The sequence below is a fragment of the Prionailurus viverrinus genome, chromosome X (genome assembly GCF_022837055.1).
Source record: "Prionailurus viverrinus isolate Anna chromosome X, UM_Priviv_1.0, whole genome shotgun sequence".
Classification (NCBI taxonomy): Eukaryota; Metazoa; Chordata; class Mammalia; order Carnivora; family Felidae; genus Prionailurus; species Prionailurus viverrinus.
This window is the reverse complement of record NC_062579.1, coordinates 40301817-40327782: the sequence shown is the minus strand read 5'-3', so window position 1 is coordinate 40327782 and position 25966 is coordinate 40301817. Positions and strand designations below refer to the sequence as shown.

The following is a 25966-nucleotide window of genomic DNA, read 5'->3' as shown; positions in this document are numbered from 1 at the left end:
AAAGACAAAAGAACCTTGAAATGAGCAAGAGAGAAATGACACCTTTCTAAAAATTTTTTTTTTTCAACGTTTATTTATTTTTGGGACAGAGAGAGACAGAGCATGAACAGAGAAAGAGGGAGACACAGAATTGGAAACAGGCTCCAGGCTCTGAGCCATCAGCCCAGAGCCTGACGTGGGGCTCGAACTCACGGACCGTGAGATCGTGACCTGGCTGAAGTCAGACGCTTAACCGACTGCGCCACCCAGGCGCCCCAGAAATGACACCTTTCTAATTGGGCAAAATGTTTTTGAATGACATTGGATTTCTCAACAGAAACCATGGTGGCCAGAAAGATGTGACACAATATTTTCCAAGTACTAAAAGAAAAAAATATGTAAACTCAGAATTATTTTTTTAATGTTTATTTATTTTTGAGAGAGAGAGAGAGAGAGAGAGACAGAGCATGAGCGGGGCAAGGGCAGAGACAGAGAGGAAGACACAGAATCCAAAGCAAGCCTCAGGCTCCAGGCTCCAGGCTCCGAGCTGTCAGCACAGAGCCCAATGCAGGGCTCAAACTCACAAACCGCAAGATCATGACCTGAGCTGAAGTTGGACACACAACTGACTGAACCACCTAGGTGCCCCAACTCAGAATTCTATATCCAAGGAAAATATCTTTCAGGAGTGAGGGGGAAATCAAGTCATTCTCAAATGCTCACCTTAAAAGAACAGAAAATTCACAAAGTAGAAAAAATAGTAATAAAAGGAATCTTGTAACATTAAGGAGAAAGAATAGTGAAAAGAGCAAAAATATAGGTGGACATAATGTACTCTCCTGATGCTCTCTGTTCTCAATGTATGTGAAGGAAATGTTTAAAAAAACAATATAGAGGATGGTAAAAGAATGCACAGTTTCTACACCTCCTTAAAATTGGTAAAATGTCAACTGTGATAATTTTACATATATAATGTAATACCTCAAACATGCACTAAAAAAACTATAGATACATCAAAACTGAATTCAAAAGAATGTTCAAGTAACTGACTGGGTGGCAGGTAAAAGTAAATACATAAATGAGAAAGAGAAGCAATAATCAGAAAACAAAAAATAAATTGATGGATTTAAACCCAAACAGATCAATTATTACATTAAATGTAAATTGTTTAAGTAGAGGAATTAAAAAACAGAGGTTCACAGTGGATTAAAAAAAACATGATCCTATTCAGGTCCTAGGGCCATTTTTTAATTGAATTATTTGGGGTTTTTTTTATATTGAGTTATTTGAGTTCTTTATATATTTTGGAAATTAACCCCTTATCAATCATATCATTTGCAAATATCTTCTCCCATTCAGCACATTGCCTTTTCATTTTGTTGATCGTTTCACTGTACAGAAGTTTTTATTTTGGTGTGGTTCCATTTGTTTATTTTTGCTTTAGTTGCCCTTGCCTAAGGAACAGATCCAAAAAAATATTTCTCACATTGATGTCCAAGAGTTCACCGCCTATTTCTTCTAGGAGTTTTATGTCTTTAAGTCTTTAATCCATTTTAAGTTTATTTTTGTATATGGTGTAGGAAAGTGCTCCTGTTTCATTCTTTTGCATGTATGTAGCTGTTCAGTTTTCCCAAGACCATCTATTGAAGAGACTCTCTTTTCTTCCCCACTGTATATTCTTGCCTCCTTTGTCATAGATTGACCACATAAGTATGGGTTTATTTTTTAATTCTCTACTTTGTTCCATTGATCTATTTTTGTGTCAGTACCATATTGTTTTGATGACTACAGCTTTGTAGTATAGTTTAAAATCAGGGCGCATGATACCTCCAGCTTTATTCTTTCTCAAGACTGCTTTGGCAATTTGGGGTCTTTTGTGGTTCCAAACAAATGGTCAACAGACACACAAAAAGATGCTCAACATCACTAATCATTAGGGAAATGCAAATCAAAACCACAATGAGATAACACCTCACACATGTCAGAATGGCTGGTATCAAAAAGACAAGAAATAACAAGTGTTGGCAAGGAAGTGGAGAAAAGGGAACCCTCATATGCCATCAATCACTGTGGAAAATAGTATGGAAGTTCCTCAAAAAATTAAAAAGGGGGGTCACCTGGGTGCCTCAGTCAGTTGAGCATCTGACTCTTGATTTTGGCCTCACATCATGATCTCATGGTTATAATATCAAGCCCCATGTGGGGCTCCATGCTGAGTGTGGAGCCTGCTTGAGATTCTCTCTCTCTCTCTCTCTCTCTCTCTCTCTCTCTCTCTCCCTCTCTCCCCCTTGCTCACTCTCTCTCAAAAAAAAAAATTAAACATAGGAATACCATACGACCCATAAGTCCACTTCTGGTTATTTATCCAAAGAAAACAAAAACACTAATTCGAAAAGATATATACACCACTATGTTCATTCACTGCAGCATTATTTACAATAGCCAAGATATGGGAGCAACCAAAGTGTCCATCAACAAATGAATGGATAAAGAAAATGTGGTATATACACTTTCACAGTGTGAATACAGTGAAATATTACTCAGCCATAAAAAATAATAAAATCTTGCCATTCATGACAAGAATGGATCTAAAGGGTATGATGCTAAGTGAAATAAGTCAGAGAAAGACAAATACCACATGATTTCACATATACATGGAATCTCAAAAATAAAACAAATCAACAAACAAAGCAAAACAGAAGCAGATTCATAGATACAGAAAACAATCTGGTAGTTTCCAGAGGTGGGGAGAGGGATGGTTGAAATAGAGGAAAAAATTAAAAGGTACAAACTTTCAGTTATAAAATAAGACATGGAGATGCAATGTACAGCATAGGGAATATAATTAACAATATTGTAACAACTTTGTACATTGACAGATGGTAGCTAGATTTATCATGGTGATCACCTTGAAATCTATATAAATGTTAAAGCACTATGTTTTACACCTGAAACCAATATAATATTTTATGTTAACTACATTTCAATTAAAAACTGATCCAATGATACACTGTCAACAAGAAATGCACTTCAAATATAATGATATAAGTAGGTTAGTAATTTAAAAATGGAAAAAGATATACATAAATTTTTAAAAAGAAAAAGGCAAGAGTAGCTATATTAATATCAGATAAAATAAACTTCAGAACAAAGTAAATCAGTAGGGACAGAGTGGAATATTACATAATGATAAAAGGATCAATCCACAAAGAAGATACAGCAACCCTAAATGTGTGTGCACCAACCAACAGAACTACAAAATACACGAAGCAAAATGTGATAGAACTGAAAGAAGTAGAAAAATCCACATTTATAGTGGGAGACTTCAACACCTCATCTCAATAATTGATAAAGAACTATATTAAAAAATCAGCAGGGATATAGAAGTACTTAACAACACCATCAACAAACATATCCAGTCGACATTTATAGAGCACCTCTCACCCAATATCAGCAGAATACACATTCCTTTCAAGCTCTCGTGGAACATAAGCCAAATGACCATCCCCTCAATCATAAAACAAACCTCAGCAACTATAAAAGAATTGAAATCACAACTGTGTTCTCTAACCACAATGGAATCAATAACAAAAATAACAGGAAAATTCCTAAACACTTGGAAACTAAGCAATTCACCACACCAATCAAAGAGGAAGTCTTAAGGCAAATCAATAAATACACTGAATTTAATACAAACGAAAATTCAATGTATCAAGAATTGTGGGATACAGCTAAAGCAGTGCTGAAAGGGAAATTTATAGCACTAACTGCTTATATTAGAGGAAAAATCTAAAAGTCAATAATTTAAGCTCCACCTCAAGACTAAAAAAAGAAGAGCAAAATAAAACCAAAGCAAGTATAAAGTATGAAATAATAAAGATAAAAGCAGAAATTGGTGAGATTTAAAACAGAAAAACCAATAGTGAAAATCAATGAAACAAAAAGTGGGTTCTTTGAAAATATCAATAAAATTAACAAATTTCTAGTAAGACTGACCAGAAAAAATACACAAATTAGCAATATCAGAAATAAAACAGAGGATATCACTACAGACCCTACTGACATCCAAAGGATACTAAGAGTATACTATGAGCTCTATACACATAAATTTGACAAATTAATTGAATCACAAACTACCACAATGCACACAATATGAAATACATCATTTGAATAGTTCCATAGCTTTAAAAAAATTTAATTTATGATTTTAAAATTCTCAAAAAAAGAAGTCTCTAGGCGCAGATTATTTCACTGGGGAATGAAACTAAGTGTTTAAAGAAAAGTTCACACTAATTCTACACCATCTCTTCCAGAAAATAGAAGAAGAGGGAACATTTCCCAACTCATATGAAAACACTTCTACCTTGATACCAAAACCATAAAAAGAAAGTACAGAAAAAGAAAGCTATATACTAATCTTCCCTCATAAAAGAGATGCAAAATCTTTGGTAAGATATTAGCAAACAGAATTTAGCAATATATAAAAAGTATTATTTACCATGACCAAGTGGGGTTTGTTCCAAGGATGCAAGGCTGGTTCAAAAAATCAATCCATGTAATCTACCATATTAACAGGCTAAGGAATCCACAAAAAAAAAAAATAAGAAAGCTATTAGAGCTAATAAATGAGCTCAACGCTGTAACATACGAAATCAATATACAAAACTCAATTGTATTTCTATACACTTGCAAGGAACAATCTGAAAATAAAATTAAGAAAACAATTCCACTTATAATGGCATCAAAAGGAATAAAATACTTAAAAATAAATTTAACAAAAGAAGTACAAGACTTGTACACTGAAAACCACAAAACATAATTAAGAAAAACTAAAGACTTAACCATATGTAAACACATCCCATGTTCATTGATTGAAATACTTAAAATTGTTAAGATGGCATGCCCCTCAAATTGATCTACAGAATCAATGAAATCCCTATCAACATCTGTGTAGAAAAGAGTTAACATAGTTGACCAGAGAGTGTTATCATCCAAAAATCCTGCTGGCAAGGTTGGCCCTTGGCTAGGATCTGGAAACTTGGATTTGGGAAGGGTTCCCACCACCCTAATGGATAAAAGTCACTGTACTTTAACTGTGCAAACAATATGGCTTACGGTGATCACCAGATTTCCTCCTGGGACTTTAGAGTTCCAGTAGGTACTAGCTAGAGGGTGCCTGCACCACCAAACTCCAGAAAAAATCCTTGGCACTGAGTGTCGAAAGAGAGTCACTCGTAAACATTTCACACATGCTGTCACAATTCCATACTGGGGAAATTTATGCTAAGTGAAAGAAGTCAGTCACAAAAGACCCACCTACTACATGATTCCATTTATATGCAATGTCCAAAACAGGCAAATCTATACAGAAAGTAAATTAGTGATTGCCTAAGCCTGGGTAAGTATAGATTTAGTGGAGGAGCACCTGGGTGGCTCAGTTGGTTAAGCCTCTGACCTTGGCTAAGGGCATGATCTCCCTGTTTGTGAGTTCAAGCCCTGCATCGGGCATTGTGCTGACAGCTCAGAGCCTGGAGCCTGCTTTGAATTCTGTGATTCTCTCTGTCCCTCCTCTGCTCACTTCCCTCTGTCTCTGTCCCTCCTCTGCTCATCCTCTGTCGATCTCAAAAATAAGTAAACATTAAAGAAAAAAAATTTTAAAGCATATGGTTAGGGGAGATGGGGTATGACTTTTTTTTGGTGATGAAAAAGTTCTCAAATTGATTATGGTGATGGTTCCACAACTCTGAATACACTAAGAATCATTGAGTTGTACACTTTAAATGGGTGAATTATGTGGTATGTGAGTTAGATTTCAATAAAGCTGTTTTAAAAATAACTAGCTAATAAAATATATTGATTCTTTCAAAAAAAATTTTGTTTAAGAGTAGCAAGGAAAGACTCAGTAGAACCAGTTAGGAACTTACTGCAACAAGCCAGGCAATTTGGACAAAGGTGGCTCAACATTCTTGGCCATGGCAATTCTTGAACAACTGTTACCACTAATTTTCGTTATTTTTTTAACTGATATATAATTGGTAGATAACATATTAGCTTCAGGTGTACATACTGATTTTTTCAGTTATGTAAATATCCTTAAGCATATCCTTAAGCATATACGAATCTAGTGCTATCCCTTGCAGGGTAAATGAAAATCAGTAAAACAGTCATTCTCCTCAAGCATTACCCCGTCTGGAAAGATAAAGCTCATGATGAAATACAATAGTCCCTGATTTCCTGGAACCTATAAACAACTTTTTTGAAGGAGACGCATCAATAAATATACACAAAAAGTGAGGTTTTTAGGATGGAGAGTGATTCTATGAGGGCAGGATCACCAATTTCACCTTTAATTTGAGGAATGCCTTGGCAAAACAGGTTTCTCTAAGGGATGATCTCACAGTGTGGAAACACGTTTTCCAAGTTGCTGCGACCTCCTAGTGGCCACATGAACTCATTACCCCCATTTTACCCTCTTGAAAACAGGCACGGTCTCAGCCTGACACCCCCACGGGGCAAGTACAAAACAAAGCGGAAGGAAAACTAGGCCAGTCTTCACCCCATTTTAACATTCTTCAAATCAACGAGAACCTTAAGAGAGTCTGGTGGTGGGGGACGGGAGGGGGTGCCCACCAATGCCTCGAGGGAACCCGAAAAGCTTTATGCTTCCAGATCCCCTTCCTCTTCTCCAAGGGTCTTTGTTTAAAACGTTCATTCACTGACAGATACTATGGGGGGGGGGGGGGGGGGGCTAGTAAAAACGTTGTTGCCAGTTAATGCTATATTTAAGTACTTTCCATCAGACATTGCAGACAAGTTTGTCGGTTTGACAAGAAAAAAAAATCCTATTCACAGCCTAGCTCCCTCACCTAAATCTCCAGCTCGGACACAAAGTATGTTTATATATTTACACATATAAGGCAAAAGACCCGTTTAATGCCTAGAAAAACAAGTTTTACTTTTAACAAGCTATAGACGGGCTGGAACAAACGCTATGTATTGAAAAGGGACTTCCCAAGTAGTAGGAAACGGAAACAAAACAAAACACAAAACAAAACACGGATGGGGGCAAAAGGGACTAACCGCCTCAGAATAACTTCCTCAGAGCAATCGCCTCAGAGCAACCCCCTCCAGAAAAAGTCGCCTCAGAAAATGGATCGCGGAGACAGGCGGTCCGACCTCACCATTCTCACCAGCGCGGGGGGGGAGGGGGGGGGTAACAGATCAGCACTTTGTTCAGACTTGAAACCACCAGATGGGGCCAAAAGATCAGAGGACGGACCCCCTTATACTTTTCCTCAAGAAATCTCTCTTGGGCGTTTTCAGACCCTTCCAAGAAAGAAAAGGCGTACCACTCTGGGCGCGCACACACATACGCCCACCCAACCGTTAAATGATGTAATGGGTAGTGCCTCACCTAGCCTTACACCCAGCCAAATGGCTTCCCCCATTGATCCAGCCCCCCATTGAGATGAAATCGGGATTAAAATAGTACCCGTTTCTTAAGGCTGTGTGACAATTAGATGAGATGATGCGTGTAAAACACAGTACCGGGCAAATTTTCAGGCCCCACTCCAGACCTGCAGAATTAAAACCTCTGGGACAGAGCCCAACTAGCTTCACAAGTCCTACAGGTGATTCTGAGCCGCACTAAAGTCTGAGAGTTACTTCTCTAAGAAGTATACTGCCCACTGAAATATTATTACAGATTCCCAGGACTCCGTGGCTTCTGAATTGTTTGCTACCTGAAATTCTAACACCATCATTTGTTCCCCGAGCCCAGCCGTGGGCTGTATTGCAGCGAATACAATGAGAGATGGGAAAAACTGGCTGCCTGCCCGGCTTTTGAAGCAGGTGATCCAGGAATAGAAAAAGTTAATTAACTCTACAAGGCCAGATCTAGTAAATGTCAGATGAATTATACAGACAAGAAGCAAATGTTCTAGGAAATCAGAGGAGGGAAATTTCCCAATTATAAGAGGGAGGAGCCTGACCAGAAATGGCAACTGTCAAGCCAAGCCCACCTTTCACAAATAGCTATTAAGTCATTATCTACAACAAGGCCACAGAACAGACCTTAGCTGCCTAATTAAGCCTCTGCCTAAAAGGAAACCCCAACATATCTAAGAACTTTCTTTTCTTTAACAGCTTCCCTCTGGAATAAAAAAAGAGAGAGAGAGAGAGAATATTTATAGCATTTTAAAGTCCTTTATTTTCTCCTTCCACTACTTCAATCACTCATAGGAAAGGCCAGGTATACCCAGTACAGATATAACATAAATACTTGACAGAAGTAATTATGCAGCACCGGTGCTGAGATGTTCAGAATAGCTATCTAATATTTCACTTTAGCATGGTTGTGAGAAGCTGCTGTAAATGACAGTGTGTATTCTCATGTCTGAAAAATAATTCAGGAGAACAGGAGTTACATTTATATTGCTCCACAATAAAGAATGTCTGTAAATCACTGGTATCACTGCACAGTTTCCAAATGGTCACAGTGCCATCTCATAAACTAAATTAGGTAGCCTAATCTGAGACTGGAAGATACTTAGTGAGGCTAACAGGCAGACGGTGATTTCATGAAGGCTAATAGTTCAGCTCATTTAAATTTCATTTTGCCATTATTCAGAACAGTGACAAACACAGGTCCCATTTTTACTATCTTAATAGCTCTTTCAAAACAAATGTAGACTGAAAGCATATTTAAAGTGTTGATTTCTACAATTATTCACAAGTTTGTGTGGAAGAGATGTTTGGTTAGAATAAACAAAGTTAGAAAATGGATGATGATGGTTTAAAAAAAAAAAAGACAATCAAAGCTTCTATGTTTAACTTCTCTATGTTCGGCTCCTAAAGGCTGATCTAAGTGCATGCCTTGTACCTTACAAATATTCACACACTGACACACCATATTCCTTCTTCTGACTCTTTGAACAGCCCTTCTACCCCACCCATCTGTTGCCATCTCTAGTCAGTATACACTGGTCTAAGAATCTCAGGAGCTTAAGAGAAAGAAGAGGCAGAGGACATACCATAACCTATGACTGAGCCTCCTTACATTTTTGTTGTTGGTTTCCCATCCAAATGCTGCTCTTGTTTGCTCCTGGGTAGCCTCCAGGATGACAGGATTGGGGCGCTGTGGGACAGGGCTCTAATCATCCATAATAGTTCTCTTTTTGTCATTCAGGAGATTTAGTAAGACATTTTCCAGGCCCAGATCACAGTTGTTCCCTTCTGGGCTGAGAGACATAGAGGTTTTTGGGGCGAGGGTTTTTTTGTTTTTTTAATCTTAGGGATATACATTCTTGTGCTTGGAGAATAAATACACAGTTTTATTCTTTGCTTCTTATTCCACAGACATGAGCCAGACACAGGAGCTCCAACTTTTTCTTTAATAATCAAAAGTCTTGACAAAAAAAAATGATACAGGGAAAACAAGTCTTGTACTGTGGATTTAATTCATCACCACTGACTTACAAAGACTCCCTCCTTGACCAAAATGTATTTTTAATAAAAATTGTATATATTTAAAGTATACAACATGATGACTTGATATAGTCAGGCCCCTACGAAATTTCTTCTCAACTAGGCCTCAACCATAGCTGATAAGAACTGCAACTTTGGGTACAAACAGTATCATCCATTCCATACATTAAGAGACTTGAACAAACACTAACATAGTTTCTATCAGCTCAAGGCCATATCCCTAGGATGATGACCCCAGCATCCTTAAAAGACCTGCCTACGGAAGTTAAACACTGCCAGAAGAATTTACTGTTTGTTTCAGCCAAAACCTGATTATAGGCCCTTGACCTCCCTTTTCTTAGAGCATTTCTTTAGAAAACCTATCATTGTAAATCCTTTATCTGTTACTTTGAGATATATCTTCTACAACCCAGAAATATTTTTCTCAAGGACCTAGGAGCCATCCCTTTGAAAGGTAATTATCAAGAAAGATAGGACCCCTGTCTCCTAATCTCTGTGAAAGGATAGGAGCCTAACTTCGATAAGAACCAGTTAGCAAACACAGTTGCCCTAATCACATTGATCACCCCCCCACACACACACACACACAGGCTTCCCTCAGCATTTTTTCCTTTAGCACACCCCAACATTTAAAAAGCCTTCTGCCTCTTGTTTCAGTGGAGTTGAGCTCTGTTCATTGGAAGATTCTATTCCTTACTGCAGTAGTCTGAATAAAATCTGTCTTGCCACTTTTAACAAATGTCCAGTTCTGTTTCTTTTTGATGTCATAAACTAACAAGATTGAAATTGTACATCAGGGTTAGGCAAGACATGCAGTCTCGGGGGTAACAAGAAGAAATTGAAGTAGAATCAAGAATACAAAACTCTATTATTTAGGGGATCATCTCGACTTATAATTAGTTCAGATGCATTTATTCACATGTATGAGATTAAAGTGAAAACATATGGAGGAAGGAGAGGAAAAAAGATGAGACTTGGGCACAGTGTGACCCATTTGGTTATGGACTAATGTTGTGAAACTGAGGCTAACCTAAAGGCACCTCAAAGTCCAATGGATAATCCTTTAAAGAATATGGTAGCCAGAAATCCAGCATGGGCCATATAATGAAAAAGAGTAAGTGGGGCTCAGGTCCTTTCATAATTTAAAAAGTCTGTGCAAGGCTGACCCTGTCCTAAGTAGACTAGCCTTTTTTTCTTAGAAAATTATGTCTCATGATGAAGGTTAGAGTTTGCTAGACATGCATAATCCTAAGAATAAAGCTCCCATTTTTGTGCTGTCACTGTTCTCCATAGAAACAGTGATGTCATTAAGTAGGAGTTCTGGGGCCAGCTGGTGGGGAAGGCTTTAGGAGAGTATGGAGGGTTGAGGAAAGAAGCAACATCCTGTGTCAGACTAGAAGGGTCATCACAGCATCCAAATTAACAAGAAAAAAATCATCCCAAGGTCCTGTGAAACAGCCTACTCTGATACTACCAAGGTAGGGGCATTTTCTAACTTCTCCTTGTTTTAATATAATTTATTGTCAAATTGGCTAACATACAGTGTATACAGTGTGCTCTTGGCTTTTGGGGTAGATTCTTGTGGTTCATCGCTTACATACAACACCTAGCACTCATCCCAACAAGTGCCATCCTCAATGCCCATAACCCATTTTTCCCTCTGACTTCTTTTTGACTAGCTAAGGGGGTGTCTTCGTGGTGAGGTGAAATCACAGAAGCTATTAAGGCAGCCTCCAACTTTCTATTTTCATACTTTTATTCAGGATATCCGGAAAGGACTTCAACATTTTTTGTTTCTACATAAATCCAAAGATCTCTTGCTACATAACTCTGAATCTCTAGTGGGAAACCCAAAGAGAAATAAGCTAAGATGTGAAAATTAATAGTTGTTTATTCATTAAGGCTGGTGGCAATTCTCTATGTGAAAAATACAGACCCCCACCAAATGGGTAACTAATATGATTAGATTGTTCTGGAAACAAGAAGAGGAAAGAGAATGGAAGTCTCAAGGGATTGTGAGCTGGACAAAATGTGAAATAAATATGTGTACCTTCCTAGAGAGAACAGAAAAGGGTTGTTGTACAGCAGACAGCCTGATGTGCTTTTGATGTGAAGGGCTACTGAGTTTGCCATATTGCCACACCTTTGCTGAGGTTGCTAGTCTCAGGCATTGTGACCCAACCAATTATGTTGTCACACTCCCGGGTCAAAGGCAGCAGGGAAAAGCCTGGCCCATCAGTCTCATCCAACAGCTGACTGGGGTGGCAGCCAGCCGCAAGTGCCCAAGAACTTGGCACTGCCCACTTCCATCTAAAGGGGCACATCTCCCTTCTGGGTGGCACAATTTCAGCGAAAAGCCTAAAATAACTTCATTATCAAGGTAATGAGTTCACAAATTTTATTTTTTTACAATTCTTTTGGGTTTGGACTAAGGCTATATCCAAATCATATGAGGGACCTCTATGACTTTCCTTCTTTTTTCCTATGCTAGTGATCTCTAGTTTTTTAAAAAAGAAACTCCCTCTTATGAGTGGGTATGGGAAGCCCTTTCCTAAAACTTTTTCAGGGGTGTGTAGACATTCTTGAAGTGAGAGCCCGAAAAGATCTGGGGGCAGGCAGTTGGGAATGGCAAAGGGTAGAAATGCAGTATCCTGTGAAAAGATAACCATCAGAGGATAGCTGTTATAAAAATGTTGAGAGAGGGAGAGGGAAGGAAGGAGGAAAGATGAGGGCAAGGGAGGGAGGGAAGAAGGAGAGAGGAGGGCAGGGGAGAGAGGGGAGGGAGGGAAGAGAGGGGATGGCAGGGGAGGGAGGGAGGGAAGGAGAGAGGAGAGGAGGGAAGGAGAGAGGAAGGGAGGGAAGGGAAGGACAAAGGAGGGGAGGGAAGGAGAGAGGAGGGGAGGGAAGGAGAGAGGAGGGGAGGGAAGGGAGGGGAAGGAAGGAGGAGAGAGGAGGGCAGGGGGGAGGGAGGGAAGGATGGAGAGAGAGAGGAAGATAAGTAGGGAAGGAGGGAGAGAAAGGAAGAAGGGAGGGGGGAAGAAGAGTAAAGAGAGGGAGGGGAGGGAGGTAGAGGTTAAAAGGGTCTAAGTTTTTAAGGGAGTTGGGGAAAAGGAATTCAACTGCCCTCTAATAACTTGGCAAAAAGGCTTCTCCTGTTACATTTTAAAAAGAAATCAGATTCAAGCTCCAGAAACCAAAACAATTCTACTGAGCTCTTAACGTGTCTTCCTGAACATAGATCTGAGATCTTACATAGCAAAAATCAATCAGTGGCCTCTGCCATTTCCTTTTTACTTTTAGTTCCAGGCCAGGGTGGGAGGTGGTGGGGGGTGGGGGGTTGGAAGAAGTTGGCAGAGATTCTTTTTTCTTTCAAAAATAAAAGTAAACTTGGTCTATGGGATCAGGGTCTGGTCTTCCCTCAGACATCTGTCTTTTGGTTATATTTACAGCTATTAGGCAGTTTTCTCAGCATTCATAAACTTGTTTTATGTTGGAATCTTCTATGTTGTTTTGATTAAAAGGGCTATTTATTTACTCTACTGGTGTTGACTCTAGTCTTTTCCAATGGCCCTATGTAATAAGTATTACAGCTATTTACCTAATTTCATTTTCTTTGATGTAATGAGAAAGACTCTGGTTGAACTGGAGTTAGCTAAAATTCAGTTAAATAGGATGAGATGAGCTTTGTTCTTTGAGGTAACCTAGAGTGGGTAAACAGAAGTGGAGACACATGAGATCTAGTAGAGTTGGGTAGAAGTAAATCATTGAATTTAATTCCTACAGTCCCTAGACCTCCTTTAAATTTGCTTCTCAGCCTGCCATTTTTCCTGACTTGTTTCTCACAAATTAATATGATACTCCCATGATTCCAAATACTTGATGTGGGAAGTCTAAATTAAAGGAGACTATGGACTGTGCTAAATGATCCTGATTATCAAGTTCAGACATTTCATAGTTCCTTCCCCCATTGTTCACCCTTCCAGTTCCTAGTCTAAACCTAATTGAAACATACAGATGGGTTTCAGGAAGCCCTTCAGAGATTCTTACCCAAACTCAGCCAGTTTCTAAAAGCATATATATAGTTATATAGTTATATAGCTTAGATAGTTATATAGTTATATATGGCTTTTAGAAACTGGCTGAGCATATATATATATATATATATATATATATATAGTTATATAGTTATATAGCTATATAGTTATATAGTTATATAGTTATATAGTTATATATTCAGATTTCTTTCCTTTCTCTTTATAGATGTCTGATGATATTGACTGGTTACATAGCCGCAGGGGCGTGTGCAAGGTTGATCTCTACAGCCCAAAAGGACAGCAAGATCAGGACCGGAAAGTCGTAAGTATAAAATTACCCCTACCAAGTAGTGGAAAGGATCAGTGTAGGAATATAGATATATTGGAGCCCAGGATAGACTAATGGAGAGTGATACTGTGATGTCTCCAAGCAACCAAGCTCAATGACACAAGGACAAAGGGAGAGTCAGGACCAGGAGTGATGTAAAGGACCTGGGACAGGAAGATTAGCGGGGAGTCTGAGGGGGAGGGAGAAGTGATGGTTGCCTAGTTACCAGCCCTTATTACCTAACACTTCTGAAGTCACAATGTCATCTAGCTACCAGTCAGTTACACTAAAGTGGGACTCCCTCAGGAGGGCAAAATACTTCATGCTCTGTTTCCCAAACTTCAAGTGATTTGCATAGTACTTCACATTTTTTTTATCTTGTTCCAGCACCACTCATACTATTATTTACTTAATACATATTTCTGCTATGTTTTTAAAAATGAATTTAAAATTCAAATACATTTAAAAATTACCATCACCCTAAGCATTATTGTCTGTAATACCACAGGTTTGATGTTTTAGTATGTATTTTCCAAATAAACAACAGCAAGTACACCTATTACATACAAACATCTATTTACGTACCACCTAAAATATTCTCTATCATCAGTAGTAAAAATGCCACATTTGGGGAACACTATAGCAGAAAGTGCTGTAAACTGGGAATCAATTAGAATCAACTTCTAATGAAAGTTCCACCTTTGAGTTTGTGTCGGTTGGGCAAGCCACCTCTCTTCTCAGTTTTCTTAATAAATGTGGATATTATATTTTGGGCTTCTGTCTGACAGGTAGGTATTCTCATTTATGAACTACAGGAATGCTTAGATTCTGTCTGCCTAATAATAATCATATTAACATCTATTGAGTACTTAACTGTGTACCGGCACTCTGCTAAAAGCTTTACATTCAGTATCTTAATTAGTCCTCACAAGAATCCTATAAGGTAAGTGCTATTGTCATCTCTCAGAAAGAAATTACAGTCTTTAGAGTTTTTCTAAATTCACCCTCCTAATTTGATACAGATATGCTTTGTCGATGTGTCTACCTTGAATGTGGAAGGTAAAGATTCTAAGGTGGGTATTCTCTGCTCCCCTCCCTCGGAATGGGTGGGAAACTGCTGAGTGGGTTTTATCAGCCACGGCATGAGAAAAGCGAAAGGCTGTAGCAGAGTGTGGAAAGGTGGAGGAGATTCAAATGGAAGGTCATTGTTCTTGTGAGCCCAGGATCCCTGGTTCAGAATTTACTGTCACTCTAGATACCAAATCTCGTTTTAGAAGACACTTAAGTTGTTGGTAGGGCTGAAAGAATTAACACATGGAAAATACCATGTCAGAGAAGCGAAATTAAAAAAAAAAAAAACCTGTCCAAAAGTTTGATGATTAACAGAATATGATTCCTGAGACTGACAGCTTTGTGAATACCTTCTGTGGGGCTTGGGAAAGAGGAGTAGTAATTTGTGGAGGGAACTTTATCATTCTTCAAAGACTAGAGAGCACTACAGTCCTACCTCTCCTTCAGAAAGAAAAGCATAATAGGAGACATAACATTCATACTTTGAAGTGGTAGCCTAGGAGGGCAGCCTAGAGAAGTCTCAAAAACCAACTGTTCATAAAAATCTTATCCCTTAATTCCATAGGATACTGCTGGTTCCAGTTCAGAAGGTGACTTAAACCTGGGGAATCTAGAAGAAAAAGAGATTATTGTCATCAAGGATACTGAGAAGCAAGACCAGTCTAAGGTATACTTAGTCTCTGAGCTCACCCTTTCTAATTCTTAGACCTGAATGCTGAGTCTGAGGACTCTGGTTCACAGATAGTAAGAGAATTATTGTCAAACATGCCCATAAATTTGAATACTATGACATTCTAGAGAACACAGTCCTAAGTTCAGAGTAACGGTAAGTTCAATGCTCAGGTATCTAACAATGGCACTAATCACAAAGGCTCATAATGCCCTTTCCTGATTTCAGGTACGTACTCCAAACATAACTTTGCTATTCTTATCCTAATTAGGACGTGGGCTTATAAGCAAGATCCTTTGCATTATTGTTTGCTGGCTTGTAATAGACTTGTGTGCCCCACATTGCCCAAAGACCAAGAAGGAAGAATGAGGATATGGAGCAGAGAGAATCCACAACAGCCAAGAACTGTAGTTGCCTGGTTCCTACCCTGTTGTCCAAGAGATTACCTAGGCTATTGGATAGCATAAAGTTAGAAACAATTAGAATTGTATGCCCCTGTCACATATAGAATCCTTTTGTTTTTGTGTAAGGATTATATCTGTTGGGCCTCTGGTTTGGGGTAGGCATTAGAGTACATGACAAGTCATCCCCACAGTCCTACAAGCTCAGAGCGGCTGGTATTGGCACAGGATATTTGGCTTTAGTGCAAAACAGTCAAATATTTCTTGTTCTATGTTCCTAGGCTCATGTTATAATGAGAAACATCATTTCTGGCCCCAGGCACCTTTTGAATGATGAGTGTAACCCCTAAGGAAGGAAAAGCCAGTTGCAAAATATTCTCTAAATAGTTTTGAGTTCAGTTGGGGGTGGCCAACTCAATTTTGGAGCCTCAAGAAAGGGATAAATTATACCTGGTGTTTATTTTTAAAAGAGCAGCCCATATTTCCTACACACAAGGCAGATACCCTTGATTGTATCAAGCCCATTTGCAAAAAGTTGAACTTATCATGACCTCACGTTTCCAGGAATTCCATGAAAAGACAGATGAAGCAATCAAAGGGGCAAAGAGGGCCATGGCACTTAGCACTGAGTAGAAAAAGTATATAATACATATACACATACCCAGACATGGGCATACACAGTCACAAGCATATAAATCTACACAAAGTGACATATACATTGATACATACATCTATATACATTAACAAAAATGAATTTATACAAGCAATGACATACTCATGCCTGGCTACCTGTGACATTGACAAACACACATAAGCACTAATCTAACAAATTTATGCATTTGACCTATTCATAAACAGTGACTTACACACATACACAAAAATATACAGTCATACAGAGTCAGATACCTTGACACGCCCACATGTGACACACATAAACATCCACATATATATATATCCATGCACACTATGCATAAACATATACTCACACACATTAACACCCATAACCCTTGATCAAAACATTGGTGACCATACAGACTCAGGTATAAGCATACACACCTATAAATATACTTCATGTTGATACACACCCATACAAACTTAAACAAAATGATACATAGTCACTAACTCTCTTTGAATGCATTGATACACACATCCATACAAATGCAATAACATCCCCACTCATGTATTCACACACAAACGCAAATGCAAGGGTGTGTATACTAATACACACTCTCACGCACTGACCTAGCATATAAATAGAGCATAAGTGATACCCAATTTATTGACAGACTACATAGTCATTATTCAATCACCTATTTCCACACAGTCATATTTTAACATACACATCTATTAATATAGTATGCATTAATTATACATGGATATATTAATGAGTGTGTATGTTACTATGTGAATGTATGCAGCAATATACACAAATGCATTTATGGCTGCATGATACATGCTACTGGATTTATATCATAAATATATGCATATCATTCAAATTGGCACTTGCTTATTTACATATTCTTAGATACACTGACATACACACTCTCATGTTTACATTCCCACACATGTACAACATATACACAGTAACATGCACATGTGGCAGTGGGTATCGATGTCAACATATTACACATCCTTATACCTACTCAAACATGTACACTGACATACACATATACACACACATATACACACGCACATCTTCACACACAATACAGTCTGACACATTCTCACATCTATTGAGATGTTCACACTTATGAATTGCTATATTAATATGCATATGCACACAATGGATACATGGATACATTTTTGACACATATTGAGATAAGCACACATACACAGATGAAATTGGCAAATATATTGCTAACACTCAGGTGTAGTTAAGTGTACCAATGTATATACTCTGATCTTTTGTGGCTGCCACTTGTGTTTGAACATGTATTAATGGTTATAATTGTATGTTAAGTTCCCATACAAATTCTGAAAGCCAAATCCCTAATCTGTGTGGTTTAGAAGATATATCTTCTAAATAAAATGAGCGAAAGAAGTACCCTACCCAAACTCTTATGGATAGGTGTTCTTCCTTTTTTAGATGGAGGGATCTGTGTGTCTTTTCAAACAAGCTCCCTCTGATCCCATAAGTGTCCTCAATTGGCTTCTGAATGACCTCCAGAAGTATGCCTTGGGCTTCCAGCATGCACTGAGCCCCTCAGTCTCTAGCTGTAAACACAAAGTAGGAGACACAGAAGACAAAAATCACAAATTACCCTCTGAGAACTGCTACAGCATCTATGCCGACCAACTAAACATAGATTATTTGGCCAACGGACCTCAACGGCTATGTCTAGAAACTACAGCAGCCAAAAACACCAACAATAACCAGAGTCCTTCCACTCCTCCAGCCAAATCTCCTAGCAATCAGAGGGCAGTTATTTCCCCTGATGGCGAATATTCTATGGATGACCTTTCCTTCTATGTCAACCGACTATCTTCTCTGGTAATCCAGATGGCTCGTAAGGAAATCAAGGAGAAGTTGGAAGGTGGAAGCAAGTGCCTTCATCATTCTATCTATTCATCCCCTGGGGAAAAGGGGAAAAACAGCCCTCAAAGTGCTGTGAGGAAGATTGCTTCTGAAATGGCCCATGATGCTGTGGAACTGACTTCTGAAGAAATGCGGGGCACTGGGGAGGAGTGCAGGGAAGGTGGCCGGAAAACCTTTCTGTATAGTGAATTGTCCAACAAGAACAAGGGTGGTGACAAACAGATGTGTCAAAGAGACAGCAAAGAATTTGCAGATTCTATCAGCAAAGGGCTCATGGTTTATGCAAATCAGGTGGCATCTGACATGATCGTCTCTGTTATGAAGACCTTGAAAATACATAGCTCTGGGAAGCAAGTTCCAGCCTGTGTGGTCCTGAAGAGGGTGTTGTTAAAACACACCAAGGAAATTGTGTCTGATTTGATTGATTCCTGCATGAAGAACCTGCATAATATCACTGGGGTCCTGATGACTGACTCAGACTTTGTCTCAGCGGTCAAGAGGAATCTGTTCAACCACGGAAAACAAAATGCTGCAGATATCATGGAAGCCATGCTGAAGCGTCTGGTCAGTGCTCTTCTTGGGGAGAAGAAGGAGACTAAATCACAGAGTCTGTCGTATGCATCCTTGAAAGCTGGGTCCCATGATACCAAATGCAAAAACCAAAGTCTTGAATTCTCAGCTATGAAAGCTGAGATGAAGGGGAAGGACAAAGGCAAGATGAAACCAGAGCAGTGCAAGTCATTGACCAGTGCCGAGAAAGTCGGTGAACACATCCTCAAGGAGGGCCTGACCATGTGGAACCAAAAGCAAGGAAACCAAGGCAAGATGCCTGGCAAAGCATGTGCCAATATGGAGGAAAAGAGAGAAAAGATCAGCCCTTCCACAGATTCGCTGGCAAAGGACTTGATTGTGTCTGCCCTTATGTTGATCCAGTACCATCTGACCCAGCAGGCCAAAGGCAAAGATGCATTAGAAGACGAGTGTCCCAGTTCCACCATGGGCTATATGACTCAGAATGCCCAATATGAAAAGTGTGCAAGTGGCCAAAGTGCCAAGGCACTTTCAATGAAAAGTCTAGAATCTCATGAAGCTCCTGGACCATCCACCTCTCTAAAGGAAAATCAACAGCTGGACTCCCAGAAGCTCGATATGTCAAACATTGTTCTAACGCTGATCCAGAAACTGCTTAGTGAGAGCCCCTTCAACTGTGATGACCCATGTGAAGGTGAGAACAAGCATTCTGAGCCCAGAACAAGCAAAGCCGTTTCCATGTCCAAGAGACCTGACAGACGGGAAGAAAAATACCAGGACAATCAAGAACTTGACTCTACCACTGGCATGAAGCAAGTGAACCACCAATTTATAGATCAACTGGTAGAATCTGTGATGAAGTTGTGCCTTATCATGGCTAAGTATAGTAATAACAGGGCAGCCCTTGCTGAGTTGGAAGAACAAGCAGCCTTGGCAAACAACCCCAATTACCAGGTTGGTGGCTCCAGATATAGTCATGATGGTGCGATGCCACAGACCCATCAACACTCAACTGGGCCTGAAGTCATAGTTAATAATCAGTGCTCAACCAGTAACTTGCAGAAACAGCTCCAGGCTGTCCTGCAGTGGATCGCAGCCTCCCAATTTAACGTGCCCATGTTGTACTTCATGGGAGATGATGATGGACAACTGGAGAAGGTAAGCAATGCAACAGACACAAGAAGAAAAGAGGGTTGGGATTGGCAGGGGCAGGGAGGCAGCATTGTACTTAGAACCCAAGAGCAGCCCAATTTTTTTCCAAGCCTGTTCTTTACTGTGCACTTCATGAATTACTTTCATTTTGTAAAAAGACAGAAGTGGTGAATCATTAAGTGGGGCTCTGGATATCTCAAGGCCTGTGCACTTCTACCAAGAGGAGGAGAGTAAAATTAGCTCATTTTATCAGTGATCCTTTCAACAAATTATTTGGTAACACATCAGGGAACAATTTTTGAGTCATGTTTTGAGTTTGAAGGCCCTCAAAGGATTAGAGACAGAAAAAAAAAAGAAAAAGGGAGCTACGGAGCTCCTTCCCAAACTCACAGGTCCTGCATTTGTCCCAAGAGTACTTGCCTCCTTAAATCTTTTGCCCTAGGCACCTCACTTACTTCATCCTAGTCTTGGTCTTGCCTTCCAGTCTCACAGAAGCCAGCATTCATACACATACTGTTTCTCTCTCTCCTCTCTCTCTCTCTCTCTCTCACACACACACACACACACATCTCACAGCTGTGTTTCCTACATTAGATGGGCTCAAGAGAAATAAAACACTGAACCAAAATTATTTTCAGTCCAAGACCAGGAGATTGTCTCTACTTCCAATCACATACTTTTTCAGGGAAGCTGGGGAATGGACCCCTAACACTGACCTAACAATCATCACAGACTAATTGAAGGATCTAGCACCTATCAGAAGTATTTGGTGAACACAATTGATTCCAGAGTTTGTTTTCTGAAGCTCAAAAAGAAAGTCCTGTGGCATTTTGATCTATGTCATTAGAGGAGGGCTGAGGTAAAAGGAAAGCCATGTCAGAAGCCTCCAGTCCTGCATCTGTGTCAGACTTTAATCCTAGAATCATGGCTCACTTTATCCATCTAGGTCCCTTCTCTAAAAGCATCACGTGACTCAAGCTACCTCTGCTCTCTCCACAGCTTCCCGAAGTTTCAGCTAAGGCAGCAGAGAAGGGGTACAGTGTAGGAGATCTTCTTCACGAGGTCATGAAGTTTGCCAAGGAACGACAACTGGATGAAGCCGTGGGAAACATGGCTAAGAAACAACTGCTAGACTGGTTGCTCACTAACCTGTGAGCTAACAACTCCTTTGACTCCTCTCCTTTACTCCCCTAGCAGCATTCCATCCCAGCCTGAACATCCCCACCATCAGGCCAGTGAACTGCACACCACATGATTGTATTTCCTAATACATATGAGCAGTTGGACTGTGCAAATACAGGGTGTCCAAAAGCTGGGCAATAACATGAATAAAAAAATTTAAAAAAAAAGTGTAATTGTTTTCTTGATCAGATAGACCTGATGCAAGGTAGGAGAATGGGTTTAATTCCAAGGACCTGGTGATACAGTGTTGGACATGTGTCCAGATCTCACCCTGGCTTCTTTTCTGAGCACCCAAGACACAGGTCTATAACATATGTCCCAAGTCCCCAAGTAATCTGGTTTGTCCAAATCTCAGTATACAATCTCTTTAGAGTTTCCTCACCTGTGGTCTCCCTATTTCTCTCAGAATTTCATAACTAACTTGATAATTCCTCTTCTAATCCCAAGGATGCAACCTTCTTGGGTTTTGTTAAGATTTTGAAGATGGGCTATCTTACATGAAATCTAACTGAAAAAAGAAAGTATATTACCCATGGACATTGCTCCCCCTTGCCTCACACACACCCTCACTGTTTACTGTACATAGATAGATACTATCCAGAACTACAATGGGATCTGATCCTCCCCTACATGTGAATAAAGCTTTCTTAGAAGTCATTTACTTCAATTGATGAGATTTCCTGGTCTTCCATCAGTCTGAGAGAAAATCTTTCTGAGAATAAAGCTACAGGATGGTAAATTCATAGCCACCCTATGTGAATCCCAACGTCTCTTTTGAGACCAGCGCTAAATCCTCAGATTGGTTGCATGCTTCTCAGAGGTCAGTCATAATGCTAGAATTCATTACAAGTAAGATCAAGACAGGGGTTTCGGCTCTGTGGTCCTCTGTTAGCTAGTTTGCTGTGGCACACTCTGGTGCCTTTGAGATGCTGTGGCTTACTTACAAGTGCAGGATGTGACATCCTTCTGGATTCAGAAGTCAATACTTTTGCCTCTTACTAGTCACATGGCTTTATAGAGTCACCTAGACCCAGCTTGTTTATCTGTAAAGTATAGCTAAAAATTACCTTCACTGTTTAGAGGTTCAAGTAGAGAAATGGATGGGAAGATGCTTTGCACAGGAGAATCTTGTTACAAGTGTAGCTATATGAAGGAAGCTGTACCCTGCAAAGCCCATCTAACACAGTTTCAAGTGCTATTGATATGCTTTCAAACTGAAAGCAAGGTTCTCTGCTTTCAGAAAGACCCACAGAGGCACTTTTTGGGGGAGGTAAGAGGCACAGAGGCAAACATTGCCAACTTCTCCACAGTGTCTGGACCGGTTAGAAGTAAAGGCAGGCCTCTTCAAAGCAGGACTTTTGAAACTCCCCAATTCATATGAAAGCTAATAAAACCTTTTCCAGTCACACCCGCCCCATGAAAAAGCTTTGGAGTTGAGCTACCACAGATCCTTCTCCTTCTCCTTGAAGAAAATCCTTAATAAACAAATCCTGGGACCAGGGCTGGATTTCTGATGACTCAATCCTCCTTGAGCACAGCTGGGTCCTATAGTAGTTTACTTCCTTGATTAGCTTGGCTCTTGACTTGCTCCTGATTTTTATTATGAGCCGGCCTTGGGGATTCCTTGGAACATGGAAATAGAGCAAAGGAAGTTATATGTTCTGCTAAATGAGGGGAGTTGGGGCAGTCTCTAAGGACCCTTCCAGTTCTGACATTGTTTCTAAGAAAGTGTTTCTCTTCCATAATATCTCAAGGAAACTTGTGTGGATGAGGTAAGATTAGGGTGAGGAAACTTGATTTTTGCCATAGCTGACAGACTCCAGCAGAAAGAAATGCTTTGGACCACAGAGGGCCCTGACAAGGGTCTGGAGGAGCTCAACAGTCCTTGGGATTTATTCCTGGAGGGTGAGGCCCTGGCCTTTCACCTCTAAATGGAGAAGTGATCCCAGGCACCCTATTGGCAATGTGGCCATGCTCAATGGCAGCAGTTGAAAATAGACAAGGACTTTGGCTGAGCAGAGAGCCCCACATGTAGTAGTAAAGGGATGATAGAAGCAGAAAGAGGATTACCTGAGCATCTCCTGGTGAGTGATGAACTGGCTTGAAATATCTGACAGTTGTAGTGTCTCTGAACATCAGGCCTTCATTTCAAATGGAAGTTGTGAGCAAACATCATCCCGAAAGTTATAGCAGGGCCAAGACTAGGCTGAGGTGAGGTGAGCGAGGCACTTGCCTCAGGGACAAAATTTAAGGGGGAAACCAAAATCTCAGTAATCAAACTAAACGTTTTAATGCACTATTTTGAAAAATTGAAATTAATGACCCCCAAATCCATGCTGAACAAAATATCAAAAATTCTAACAGGGAGGGTCAGTAACAGTGCCATGCCAAATGATAATGGAGCATGAGGTAAAAGGAAAAATTGGTAAAACTGACTTTACGGGAATAACACTTCCTGGGAGATTTCCAAGGCAATAGAGAATGTATTGCCCCAAAACCCTTATCAGTACAAAAAAGCAACAAGGAATTAAGTCCCTGCTTTAAAAACTCAGGAAGAGAACAAACAGCAGATCAAACAAGTTTGGGAAAAGAGAAATAAAATTTGGATCAAGGAGGACTAAACAAAGAAAACAAAGTTTCACTTAAACCTTAAAAAATTCAGGGGTGAGGAGAGGGGTGTTTCAGGGTTTTCTCCCTTGCTTAACCTGAGAGTACATTGTTGCAAACAAAAGCTCGTATTATTTTAATTCTGGTTAAAGACAGGAATCACGTAAGATTTTCCCTGTTAAAATTCTATAAAATAGTTCTATAATGAAGGAAGAAAAATAAGTAAAAAGTACAAATATAAGAGAGGGAGAAATAAAAATGCCACTTCTCCATAAGATATATTTATTCATCCATGAAAAGCATATTCCCAAATACCAGAGGTAATGAATGAGTTTTGCAAAGGTATAGGATAAAAGATACTTGTGAGTTGTAAGAATCTGCTATCAACTAAAATAATTCCAGCTGCTTTCTCCCCAGCACTTAGAGACATGTTCCCCAGCAATAAAGTGTCTGTGTTGTCAGAACATGAAAAAAAATCTGGAAGAATCTGTCAAATTTCTATATTCTAGAGCCACCCAGCCGAAAAGGGGAGAGTCTAATTGCCACCATGACAATAATATTAAACACTTGGTAATTAAGGATGGCAAGAAATGACATTTACAGAGCACTTACTGAGTGCCAGACAGGCCTAGTGCTTTAATTCATTCAAACACCTCATAAGACGGTTTCTTATTAGACGTTTTTACAGATGAGAAATTAGGGACTCAGGTTTAAAGCCCTCCTTCTAGGCCATACGACCAGTAAGTGGGAGAGTTGGGACTCAAATCCAGGCTTGCCTCATGTAAAATACAATGTTGTTTCCATTCTATCACACTCTCAGAGTCCATGTTTACTAAAAAACTATAAAACATGAATGAGAAAAACTAATGGAAAACAGATAAATAGGAAAATAGACCATGCTCCTGACTAGTAAAAAAACTAAATAAAGCATCACTCTTTAATTCAACATATAAGTCTCCTATAAGGCCAATTTAAATCTTCATGGGATAGTCTCAAAGCACCTCTCCCAAGATATTTATTTATTGCAAAGGCAAAAATCATAACTTTACAACAGATGAGGCCATCAGTGACACCTTAATTAATGATCAAAGTTGACATCATCAGTAAAGATATATTGATATCGTGTACCTCCTGATAAGATGTCATGAGAAGGATGCATAACTCTGTGCCATTCTTGCCAAAAACCCCTAACCCCAGTCTACTCATGAGAAACCATCAGATAAACCCAAACTGAAGGACCTTTGTAAATACCAGAACTGACTGCAAAGGATCACAAGAAAACATTTTAGGGTTATGGAAATGTTAACTGTATACCTTGATAGGAAAGATGTTTAACATGGGTATGTGTATACATTTCTCAAGACTCATCACTTAAAGCTAGTGAATGTTATTTTATCTAAATTATATTTCAATAAACTTTATTTTTAAATATATTTAAATGTCATACCTATAAGGAGAACATCCCCTTCCACTGTTCACAAGATTACTGCTCTTCTGCCTCTTTCCAGAAAGTCTCCAATTTATTTTTTTAATGTTTTATTATTTTGAGAGAGAGAGCACAAGCCGGGAAAGGGCAGAGATAATGAGGGACAGAGGCTCCAAAGTAGGTTCTGTGCTGACAGCAGACAGCCTGATGTGGGGCTCAAACTCACAAGCCATGAGATCATGACCTGAGCCGATGTCTAACATTTAACCAACTGAGCCACCCAGGGGCCCCCAGAAAGTCTCCCATTTAGTAAGTCTTTCTGACTTTGGGCTGAGTCACCGTTAACTTACAGCCCTCCCTCCTGCTCCTTCCACTTGTCTGTGGTGTCCCCCCATCTCTGAGCAGGCCTTGGAAGCTCCCTTTTTAGGAGAATTTTCCTCCCAGATCCCAGTTATGTATTCAAGGTGAGAAGGTTTCAAGGTCAGCTCCTCTGTGTTAAGAAAGTCCCTTCCTCAGAAAAGCCTTCCTTCACCACCCTATCTCCTACAGTTACTCTTTATCAC

At 39.6% G+C, this 25966-nt stretch overlaps 2 protein-coding genes across 4 annotated transcripts in view; one reads left to right on the top strand and one right to left on the bottom strand.

The window, feature by feature from the left end:
* The window catches only part of CCNB3 (cyclin B3), an 82496-nt gene extending 75384 nt beyond the window's left edge, over positions 1 to 7112 (bottom strand). Inside the window, exon 1 of the mRNA XM_047844831.1 lies at positions 7060 to 7112. The gene's annotated coding sequence lies outside the window, so the exon portion shown is untranslated. The remainder of the gene's footprint in view (positions 1 to 7059) is intronic.
* A 3693-nt stretch (positions 7113 to 10805) lies between these two features.
* On the top strand, positions 10806 to 21530 carry AKAP4 (A-kinase anchoring protein 4). 3 transcript variants are annotated; one of them, XM_047843074.1, is made up of 6 exons: positions 10806 to 10943; positions 13726 to 13821; positions 14850 to 14900; positions 15464 to 15565; positions 18056 to 20194; positions 21188 to 21530. In XM_047843074.1, the coding sequence occupies exons 2-6, from the start codon at positions 13726 to 13728 to the stop codon at positions 21341 to 21343; spliced, it is 2544 nt and encodes an 847-aa protein (XP_047699030.1). In that variant the 5' UTR covers positions 10806 to 10943; the 3' UTR covers positions 21344 to 21530. The 3 variants fall into 3 exon arrangements, with proteins under 3 accessions (XP_047699030.1, XP_047699031.1, XP_047699029.1); XM_047843073.1 differs by lacking the exon at positions 10806 to 10943 and adding an exon at positions 11481 to 11845; XM_047843075.1 differs by lacking the exons at positions 10806 to 10943; positions 14850 to 14900 and adding an exon at positions 11478 to 11845.
* The last annotated feature ends 4436 nt before the right edge of the window (positions 21531 to 25966 follow it).

Bases quoted from the DNA above. Each gene is read 5' to 3' on its own strand.
- AKAP4 (XM_047843074.1), top strand. From the start codon at position 13,726: ATGTCTGATGATATTGACTGGTTACATAGCCGCAGGGGCGTGTGCAAG. The intron at 14,901-15,463 runs GTGGGTATTCTC...TTAATTCCATAG, and splicing joins TGGAAGGTAAAGATTCTAAG to GATACTGCTGGTTCCAGTTC. The intron at 20,195-21,187 runs GTAAGCAATGCA...CTCTCTCCACAG, and splicing joins ATGATGGACAACTGGAGAAG to CTTCCCGAAGTTTCAGCTAA.